The sequence below is a fragment of the Adiantum capillus-veneris genome, chromosome 15, assembly GCF_014529385.1.
Source record: "Adiantum capillus-veneris isolate H3 chromosome 15, ASM1452938v2, whole genome shotgun sequence".
NCBI classification, from domain to species: domain Eukaryota; kingdom Viridiplantae; phylum Streptophyta; class Polypodiopsida; order Polypodiales; family Pteridaceae; genus Adiantum; species Adiantum capillus-veneris.
The window spans coordinates 62,529,498-62,540,601 of record NC_140945.1 but is presented as its reverse complement, the minus strand read 5'-3'; the positions used below and the strand labels follow the sequence as shown (position 1 = coordinate 62,540,601).

The following is an 11,104-nucleotide window of genomic DNA, read 5'->3' as shown; positions in this document are numbered from 1 at the left end:
GGAGCCATCTCCGCCGAGGTGGCGGGAGACTCGCTTCTTTCTCGTTCCTTCGGTGGAGGCTCTTGAGTTCTCCTTTGAGAAGGAGATGCATCATCAAGAAGTAAATTCTTGAGCCCTTCATATGGATTCTCTTCTTCTTCCCAAATCGGAGAGAGACCTCTTTTGGTAGTCTCACAAGGAGGCTTCCTAGGTGTTCTCTCGTCATGGTGATGAGCTTGGAGAATCCCGTGAGCACGGAGCTGCCGTTGCACTTCACTTTGGAGAGATGGATTGCCCATGGCTTGTTGAAGCCTAGAAACAAGATAGTTAACAAGCATTGAAGCATCATTAGTAGCTTGCTCATGAGCAAAATCAAAGTTATCAACATTAATTTCACTCTCTTTACTATTGTCAGCCATTCTAACAACTTTTAGGTGTAAACTTTTTAGGTGTACTTTGGCACTTCAAGCCCTAGTTGCTACTCCTCTTTACCCCTTTAGAAAAAGCACTCAAGCTACTGTACCCGCGGCTCGAATACCATTAATTGCAAGGAATAGAAGAGAGGGTCTTTCGACACCAAGACAGCACCGGCTCCTGTCAAGCTTCTAATAGCTCAATAGTGGTTAAGCCGTAGGCAAGCCCCGTAGAACTCCACTATTAAGACCATAGCTCTCGACGGTGATGCCCCGTTAACTGCACAAAGGCAGGCGCACTGCAAGGCTGAAAAATCCCTATTCTACTTACTCACAGGCAATTAATAATACCAACCATTTGTAGCTAGCTTGAGGACCTCCCTTCTTGAGCAAGAAAAGAGAAACCTTGTGCTCTGATACCAATGTAACATTTAATGGCCTAATAACTTTTGTGTAGCGGAAATTAGCATGAACATAGTGGGCATTTCATTAGAATAGATTCCTAATGAGAATTACAAGAGTGCTTGGGTGGAGAGAGCAACAAAAAGCATAACACCTAATTAGATAGCATCGACAATACTTTCAAAAGAGAGAGAAATTAAGCTATTGACAACAGTTGAGGACCGGATTTGCATGGAGCCGGTCCCCCCTCCAAAAGGCTTTGTATTATAGTTTCTCCCATCAAGAGAGACATTGTACAATACAATTCTTTGTGTTCCTTCAAGACTAGCTAGTGCAATGAAGATGGAAGCTTCATACACTAAGCAAAACACTAAATCAAACACAACTTGAATTATCCCCGTTCTCAGACCCAAGACCTCACACACCTTCGAAGATGGTGAGAGCTAGCAGGGTATGAGAGTAGATTGAGAGGAAGAAGGAGTATCTTACGAGAAAGATGTACATCTCCTCACATTAATCACTCATATTAGCATAGCTTAGCTTAGTAATTAGCTTGGTAGAGAAGATGAGCATGCATTGAAGCTTGGCTCTTGGTTGGATTTGCATCCACATGCCAAGAGAGTGTTGATGTAGGCTTCTATCTCACAAGCTTGGAGTAGGTGATGAGCTCTCCATTAAAGCTTGGGAGGAGATAGAGTATTCTTCCTTCACACATGGTCAAGTGTGAGTGTGTGTGTGTCAATGCCAAGCAAAAATCAGCCCTCCCTCTCTCTTGGGCGAGCCCTAGCTGCTAATTAGGTCTGGCTTTTGCCTCATTGGACCTCCCCAGGTCAAACCAATAGGAATTAAGCAGCATAAGTGATAGCCTTCTGACATGTGTCCCCCTTTTCCCTTTTGTGAGAGCTTTAGGTAATTAAATAATTAAACAAAACTCTCATTGGACCCCTTTGTCTCCTGGCCAATAGAAATCAGGCAAGCCATGAGGCTTCTGAATGCTCATTGGACCCTTTGGGAGACTGCCCAATAGTCTTCTAGGAGACTTAATTCTCATTGGTTTCTTTTATTAAATGTTTTTAAATTAATTAAACTACATTTACTCTAGCTTAATTCTCATTGGTCCACTTCAAGGGTCTTCCAATAGGAATTGGGCACACCTTGTGGGCATCTGGCCTAGGGAGCTGACATGTGTCCCTCATTCCCTTTGTGTAAAGGGAGCCTGTGTGTGTGTGTGTGGCTTTCTCTCTCATCCCCTACCTTTGGGGCTCGCCCCCTCCCATGTAGGGATGTGAAAAGACTTTTAGGGCACACACTAAGCATCCAATTTTCCCTAGGGTTGACCTTTGGACACAACCTTTGAATTTTGGAACCTTAGCATTTTGGAAGTCTTAATGGGCTGAACCTTAGGGTCTTTTTGGCCTATTGTTTCACATGGCTCTTTTGCAGATGGCCCCCCCTTTGGATCCCTATTTTCCCTCCTTTGGATCCCTATTGTGGCCAGTCTGCTAGCTTAACCAATATTCTAGCTTTTTCTCCCTTGGCACTTCCCCACATTAAATGATCAGTTTAATATGAGAAAATCATTTAGGAGAATTAGATATTGATTATTATGACACGATGGTTCTAGATTGGGTAGATGATGAACAAAAAATCTAGGTGTGGTTGGTCAAGCTCCATTCATGTGTGCTAGAGGTCAAAAGGCGCAGTTTGCAGATGACGTTGAAGTGGTGAAAGTAGAGGAAATCCCAGATCTTGAGTCAGAGGAAGAGATGGGAGCAGACTATAGCGATTCTTTGGATGCGGATACAACATGGGAGACGAATTCGTCCATGGATAAAGATGTGAATAATGTATTTAAGGAGCAGGAGAGGGTGCAAACTCATGTGCTAGATAAAAGCCAAGTGGAGGCATGTGGACCTACAGAAGTCGACGTGCAAGTAAAGATGCTATGTGGTGCCATGTTGATGGCTACGCTTGTTGAAGTGGTAGTGGAATGTGCTACAATGGTGCAGCAGGTACGAAGTTCTGCCATGAAATATGGAGGAGTCTTGGCTAGAAATGAAGTGGAAGAGAAGGTACATGAAAAGCACGCAAATGAAGTCGACAAAGCTAAGGGTGGAGGGATGCAGCAGGGTCATCTCACATCCTCTCCTTCATCGTGCATCTAAGCAGGATATATGGTGGTTGGGAAATATTGAGGTACCCAAAGAGTGAATTTGTAGCACAAAAGTGGAGTAATTGTAAGTAAAAAAAGAACTTAAGAAAGGTTGGAGGTTTTCATTCAAGATATGATCAAAGTTCACAACAATAAAGTCAATAAAGAAATAACGAGTTTATACTAGTAAATTCGTAAGGTCGCAGGGAGTTATTAAAGTGAGAACTCTCAAAGAAAAAAAGGAAAAGAGTTCTAACTTGAGCTCAATGAAGAAGACCTTATTCATTTCTCTCCTTATGGGTCCAAGGATGTTTACGAGGACGTAGCCTTTGCTTCAGAAAGAGGTAATGTGATGTCATCAAGACCATGGAGCCTATATGGCATGCACAGATAGGTGCGTAGAGCACAATGTGTATGCAGAGAGCGGGGGTGGAGTCCACGTGGGATTCAAGGAGGCCAAACGGTAACATGGATGTGGAGTCTGACACAACGTAGGCATGGGCATAGTTGGCCAATATGCGATTAAGTCTATATATAGAGACTCCTACAATTGGGTGGACAGTTCTAATCAATGCTCCTAGGTAAGAGAGCTCTCAAGAAGAGCTTTGATTAAGAGGCTATGACCCCTATATGATAGTAAGACTTGATGATATTCGCTTTGTGTACTCTCGCAGAGTTTGACCTTAAATCGCATTCAATAAAATATGGTTACTTAGGCCTTGTTACTATACCCTCTTGCTTCACCAAATTCTCTGATCTCTTAAAAACAAACCATTTAAGATGGATTTAGGGATGCGAGCTTCTTATTACACTGTTTACTTTAATCTAGTTCATTGGCCTTAGTGGTTGTCATGGAGAGGATGCCTCTGATGATAGCAAATTGCCAAGGCATGAAAACTGCTCTACTCTTTCACCATGTTCAATTGATTTCGACCTAGCTCAGGAGATTTGGTCTTGGCATATAAACATTTTGTTTCGAAAACAATTATAGAAGAACTGAAGATTTGCGTTTATTGGATATTGATTCGCTTCAGTCTGATACGGTTCACGCTTTATTTGTTTTTAAAAGAGCTCATTTTTTTATTAGCTAAACTTTTGCCCTATCTAGACTTGTTTTTTATTTGTATATAACTGATAGAGGCCTTAAGCACACATTTGACCATTTTTTTAATATCACGTCTCTATTTTACCTTTCCTTGTATGATTTATTAAACTCGGTGCTTTTTGATCCTTAGTTGTTCTAAAAAATGGAAAAAAAGATATAAAACAAAGTTTTATTTAAGTAGTTTTTGCCTCCTTTTGCTTTTATCTGCTACTTTTGTTTGGATAGTTTTTAATATCTGGCATTTCCCTTACGGCCTAAGTATCACATCCACTAATTCGCTCATAATTAAGTCATAATCTAAGATTTCCGATTATATATTGTTGACTATCCGCGCTTTGTTTATCTTGTTAGTATGCTCTTTGTTACTAGTAATGGTTATTTGTTTACTAGAATTAAAAGCTCTTTTTTTAAGAACTTGTCTAAACAATTGTCGTATTTTAAGGGTTCGTCTAAGGAAAAGAAATTGTTGAGTGCTCTCTCTCTCTCTCTCTCTCTCTCTCTCTCTCTCTCTCTCTATAAAGTTGGTAATCTCTCACCTAATGCTAAGCTCCTGGTGTTTGGCTTTATAAGGCTCTCCCATTTGTTGAAAACCTACCAACAGGCTATACTATAAATGAACCTATAAAATTGCTGTAAGTAGCACATAATGTGCACAAAACAGGTGCCACATCAAAGCTAGCAATGTGAACCAAATTGTAAAAGACCCCACATGGCACTGATTGTGGTTTCAATTACGCGCGAGGGGAAATTTCTTCAACATAGATGCAAATACCATGCTCAAAAGCACATAAGAACTAGCACCAAACTCACCATTATCTCAAAACACACCACCAGAAGGCAAAACTCGCTCATAGAAGAATCAAGAGAACATCCAACTTATCGGCAACTGCACCAATGCGTTTGATGATCTTTAATTGCCACAATAACAAGGAGATAAGAACGTAAACTGTCTCATGGCAACAACACCCCACCAAGAGACGATCAAATTGCCAATCAAGATATCAACTTTTGTAAACCGTGCACATAATCTGGCACAATGGCACAGGCATACCCACTGCTGACGCATTGACTAGTACATTAATTCATAGACAACATCGACAGGTACTATAAATCTGCAATTACATCTGTACAATTCGCTGCTTCGCATCTCCTTAGTCACAAAGTGCTGCCCCCTTTTGGGTTGGATTGTAGGGCTCAGCTGCACATACAATCCAGCCCAAAAGGGGGTGCTCAATCATCAGCCATTCACTAGTAGGTAAGATCAAACCACCCACCTTATGTCTATGCTCTTTTCTTTAAAAACCAACATTCATCAAAACCAATTTTCCCCTCAAGAATGTACTCATGTGTCCAATTTCACCATGCTATCACTACACCTCTGTACATTGCAAGATTTATGTGCTATCTTCAAAGGATGACAGTTAAGTATTACTCCAAAACAGTGATGACTGAACAAATGTGGACAACCAAGAGATAATTACCACCACATGGTCTCTGACATCTAAAAGTACCAACCCCATAGCCATCACCTTGAATATTTTGATAGTAAACCAAAAACTTCTGAATCATAGCAAAATTGGTGGCAAGGGGGGGGGGGGGGGAGAGAGAGAGAGAGAGCTTGCAAAATTACCGACACCGGACAAATCTAATCTTATGCATTTGAACTTATGGGACTTTTCATCTGGAAGGACTCAGAACTACATCGGTGTCACCATATGTACCGACCATCAATCCTTACAGTGACCAGGAAACTTGTTGGAACTACAATAATAATGGTCGAACTTAGTCACTCAGTATGGCAAATGCAATTTGTCAATTGTCTGGAACACCAATTATGCCCCTCCCATTGCAACAAAGAAAATCCATATAATCATACCCAATCTCCCTGGGATAAGCCTCGATAATTTTCTTGAACAAGCTCAGCATATAAGGATACACATAAGTGTTACCCTTGGTCACAGCAATATACATCAAGAAAGACATTTCACCATCAGGGTGACATTTGCAATAAAGAAGTTGGTCATAGGAAGGAGAAGGCAATTACGCAACATCTGTGAAGCAGAGTAAACAAAAAAAATTGCTCCAAATTGAGATACCAATGAAAACAGGTGATGAAAAAGCAGTCGTGCACCTTTGCTTTGAGGACCAAAGACCACAAGCCACGTGTCCATTGAGAGTGTTGCTGTCAGAAAACACAAGCTGAAATGTCCCTTGAGCTAAGAATCCATCAATGTTAAACCGGAAGCAAGAAACACTGATCGTTGCTAAGTACCAATAGGCCTTTCCCTCCCCTTCTCACAAGACACAAAAGAATAAGCTAGCACTTGACCAGCCACACTAAAGTCACTCACCTCTAATGTTGCATTCTGCAACAAAAGGAATCTTGGGTGAATGACCTTAATCCAAATTCCAAGACATCATAGCAACAGCCACTTACACTTGGCAAATTATCAGCAGCTGCACAACTTGGTGTCATGACCCTCCAGATGATGACCACCTCCTGAACCTGCATGCCACAAAACTCCCGCTTGCAACTAAAGCAAGCTTGACACTCGCAAGTGCAGACCTTGATTTCATAGATGTGGATTCCACATCTTCAAAAGATTCTTCCGATTCTCCTAGAATATCTGGCGTCTCCGGAGCTTCACAATCTAAAGAGAGTACAAGAGGAGGCCTGTGTACTTGAAGCCACACTGCACTTTGCCATGTAATACCCCTGCACTTCTTCACTTTCACTTTTATCAGCCTCGGGCATCCATGCGCAAGACCTCTCATGCCTTGGTCGGAAATGGAACAACCCTTGATACAAAGCTTTCTCAGAGCCCGACATTTTGCGGCAATACATGATAGCTCTAAATCACCCACACTCTCACTGTTGCATATGGCAAGCCTCTCCAAGCTCAAGCAATTGGAGGCCATTAGATCCAAGCTTGCCGCTGTCGCATTTATGCCAATCAACACTAGCTCTTGCAATTCCCTACATTTCGTAGCCAATGCAGAAAGCCCCTCATCGCCTGTCTGGCTTAATTTCCACCCATCAATATGCAGTTTTTTGAGCTGTTTGCAGCCTTCGGCTATAGCTGATAGACCATAATTAGTACAATCAGGTGTCCTCACCACAAACAATACCTCAAGCCGAGAACAGCGAGAAACGGCCTGTAAGCCTCTATCGCTTATCTGTAGTCTCTCCATATGAAGCTCCACAAGGCCATGAACATGTTCTGTGATTATGTCAAGCAACTTGTCCCAGTTCCCGGGATTACGGCAAATCATAAGAGTGTGCAGATTTTTGGAGCCTGCAATTAGAGGGCCAAAGAGCTGGGCCTTCAGTAATTCTTTCAAGCAAAGACGCCTTATTGTACCGCATCCAGGCCCTATGAAGTCAGCCGGCCCATTACCTAGTCCTCTGAGTCGCTTTAGCGTAAGATCTTCTAGAGCAGAGCAATGCTTCACGATAGAATTGACTCCCCGAGCACCAAAATTGCAAGACCCACATGCCAATTTGCGAAGGGTCGCCCCAGAAGCCCTTGCAAAAAGATCGATCCCATCATCAGTTATCTCTTTACATCCCTTCATTTTGAGCTTTACAAGATGCGTGCAATGATGCCCTATCAGAAACAGACCCTTATCGCTGATGCCTAGCACTTTGCGGTCGCCACGGAGAGCAAGTTTTGTAATGTGATCAAACCGCGTAAAAATAGAGGGCAGATATGGGACGACGTCTGCGTGTGCAACTAGAGCAAGGCGTTGCCGGCCCTGAGCTTCAACTACATGCCAACGCTTGCAAACAAGTGAACATTGGTTTCGATCCAAAGTGCCCAGCTTCTGAAACATGAAAGCCAGGCATTCATCTGGCAGCCATGCAGTATAGTCTTTCTCTGCAACATGTGGAAATTGCGGCATCTGCTGATGAACTGTGTCTTGGTTACTTTCATTCAGCTCTGCGTCATCATCCGGTTGAGCAGAGATGCAAGACATGGTGGAGGCACCTTGACCCATGTGCGAAATCAGGTAGGAACAAAGGCGAAACTACTAGTAAGCTTGAAACTCTCTCTCTCTCTCTCTCTCTCTCTCTCTCTCTCTCTCTCTCTCTCTGTGTGTGTGTGTGTGTGTGTGTGGAGGAATGGAGCTCAACGATGGCGAGATCTGCAAATGAGAAGATCAGCCCACATCGTCTGTGTGAGTGTGTGGGCAAGTAGCACCTGAAGACTTCCATCAATCACGCCTTCGCCACGCCTCGGCATCCATAATTTTAGAAAGTGGAACCGACTGCTGCATTAGAGTAGAACCCACCTGTGCAAGGAGGAGGTCATGCTTGATAGCTCGGCTGGCTTATTAGCTGGCCACTTCTCAATATTTAAGTAGCCAGGAATCTCGAATATGGGTAAGATTCACAAAGCTTGGAAACATGCTCTCGGAAGACTCGAGAGCCTCCTCTCATTACTAGACTTTCCATTGCATAGAGAGCGAGCCTTGGTGCTAAACCGTGAAGATGGTGCTGAATTGTTATTAGGATACTTATGTCCAATTGCTTGTGCCAAATGTAGCAAACAACAATCTTCATATCAGGTTCGCCTGCAGTTCTCTTTTTTTTGTTATTGTTGATGTTGTAATTGTGTGGAGCCTTGTTTTGCGGCTTCTAGTAAGGAATATATAAAGGCTTAAAAAGGTTTATCTTCCTTTGGCCAAAACCATTGTGATTTTTAATCTTGTTGAGATTGATTTTAATATTGTTGGTGTCGAAGTGCATAATTGCATGATATAGCAATACTTACGATGTTGTTGGTGATCTTTTTGTTGACATGAGTAATTTTGGACTTGTGGCAGGCTTTAGGGATCAACATGTTGTCATGTTTGAGAGAAGAACACATTTGTGAGAGATTGCTTAACCCATTTGTTGTTTAGGCGTGGTGAGTTTTGTTCATGTCACTTGAGTTGGATTACCCCTTTGATGTATCGAGTTATTACATTCTCATGCTTTGTGGACATTGTGCTTTTTTTATGTGGATGCACTAAGAGCATAGGGTTGCTGGAAGTGACTTAAGTGTTGTAAACTTCAATGCTTTAAAGGGGAGGTTAGAGGCGTGATATTGTTTGGACCGAGCACGCCATGCACCGCTCTCATTGGAAATGTTGGATTTTTACAAATTTCGTGGGCCTCCTATGATTGGAAATCTTCTTTGTCAAGTGTGAAAATTGATACCAACCAAGTAATTGATGCACGATAACTTTAATATTGTGTCTACAATCTCCTCTCTCTCTCTCTCTCTCTCAATATGTGTGTGTACATATAGATATATATATAAGTTTGGGTTCACACTACCTAGTCAAAGGCACCTTCTTGAAAAGCAAGCCAATGAGAAGAAGTGACATTCTCGAGGCAATTCACACGGCATGCAGACGCTTGCCTGCCACGCCATTGTGGTTGGTTGAGTCACGCCCAACCTTGGAGTTCAAGCTTTTGGCCTTCCCACCTCTCCCAAACGATGGACCGTCCAGCTCCATCCAATCAAAAGCCTCGGTCCACAATGAAACTCTGCCCTCATGGGTTAGTGGCTAAACAGTTTATGAGGTGGTGTGTGAATTGGGTGGTTGAACTACCACACGGACACCTGCCGACAACGGTGGAAAAGTGAATTGCGACAGGTTTGGACTTGGCGGCAGTTTGAATGCACCCTAATGTGTGTGTGTGTGTGTGTGTGTGTGTGTGTGTGTGTGTGTGTAGATAGATCCACACACACACACACATACAATATATAATATGTGTATGTGTATAGAGAGAGAGAGAGGGACCTATCATCACAATGTATACACACACACACACACACACACACATTGTGATGATAGGTCCCTCTCTCTCTCTCTCTCTCTCTCTCTCTCTCTCTCTCTCTCTGTGTGTGTGTGTGTGTGTGTGTGTGCTTGGCAAAATAGTTTCGTGTTCACTCATTGAAGCAACAAAGTACACATGATTATAGATTCAATGTCACGGTTTCTTGTTCAATGTGTTACATCATATTTAGAAAGGGATATCTGCTCACGATTTTGAGATCACTAAACAACCACACCCACCATGTGGCACTTTTATTGTGTGTGTGTGTGTGTGTGTGTGTGTGTGTGTGTGTGTGTGTGTGTGTGTGTGTGTGTGAGAGAGAGAGAGAGAGAGAGAGAGAGAGAGAGAGAGAGAGAGAGGAGGACGAGGAGGAGGAGGAGGAGGAAAAAAGAGGGACACAAAGATGTTGGGGGAGAGGCCGCACACAAGGGAGGGAGATTGAGAGGGAGAGGGAGGGGAGAAAGGGACTGAGGGAGAGGAGATTCGAGAGGGAAGCAAAGAGGGAAGGAGAGAGAGAGAGGGGGGGTGGGGGGGGGGGGACAAGACAAAGAGGGAGGGCAAGGAAAGGGGAGAGAGAGAGAGAGAGAGAGAGAGAGAGAGAGAGAGAGAGAGAGGAGAGGTTGTGTGTGCACATGTGAGGGAGAGCGAGATAGTCAAATCACCATTTGGCACCTGTCATGTGTGCTGATTGTCAATACACATGGCAAGGTCCACAATGGCCGCTATCAACACATGTGGCACTTACCACATGGTGGTCTTGTGTATTAACGATGGGTGGCAATGCCCGTGGCATATACCATATGGCATAAACGGGGTACTTTTTGCCTCTTGTCACCATTTTAATAGATCATTCAACCGCTTTGGATCCATTTTTGGCTTTAGGCCACATTAGGGTCCAAAAGTAAAAAGGAAAGGCCATTAGGTAATTAAGTTCTTAAACTAGTGTAAGAATCTATGTAACTTCAAAGTTTATTCTCCAAAATAGCTGTCTACACACATGTCTTCCTTCTTTAATGCCTCTTCTTGGAAACTGAATGAGTACTACTAAAAGTCATATCCAACTTCTTCTTCTTTTGAGAACCATGGTATAATGCTTCCTACCTACTTTTTTGGCCTATTACTGTTCAAAATATCAAGTTTGATCTCTTTTTTTGCTACTTGCTCCCTTTTCCCTCCATGTCACTTTTTGTTGCATCCATGTATTCTCTAGAAGACTCTTAAAA

The 11,104-nt window shown here is 42.8% G+C and overlaps 1 protein-coding gene across 1 annotated transcript; it reads right to left on the bottom strand.

Moving 5' to 3' along the window:
- Positions 1-5,693: 5,693 nt before the first annotated feature.
- LOC147440772 (putative F-box/LRR-repeat protein 8) lies at positions 5,694-8,522 on the bottom strand. Its single transcript, XM_086482606.1, has one exon. It carries the CDS (start codon positions 8,048-8,050, stop codon positions 6,524-6,526), a length of 1,527 nt encoding a protein of 508 aa, XP_086338732.1. The 5' UTR covers positions 8,051-8,522; the 3' UTR covers positions 5,694-6,523.
- Positions 8,523-11,104: the final 2,582 nt, after the last annotated feature.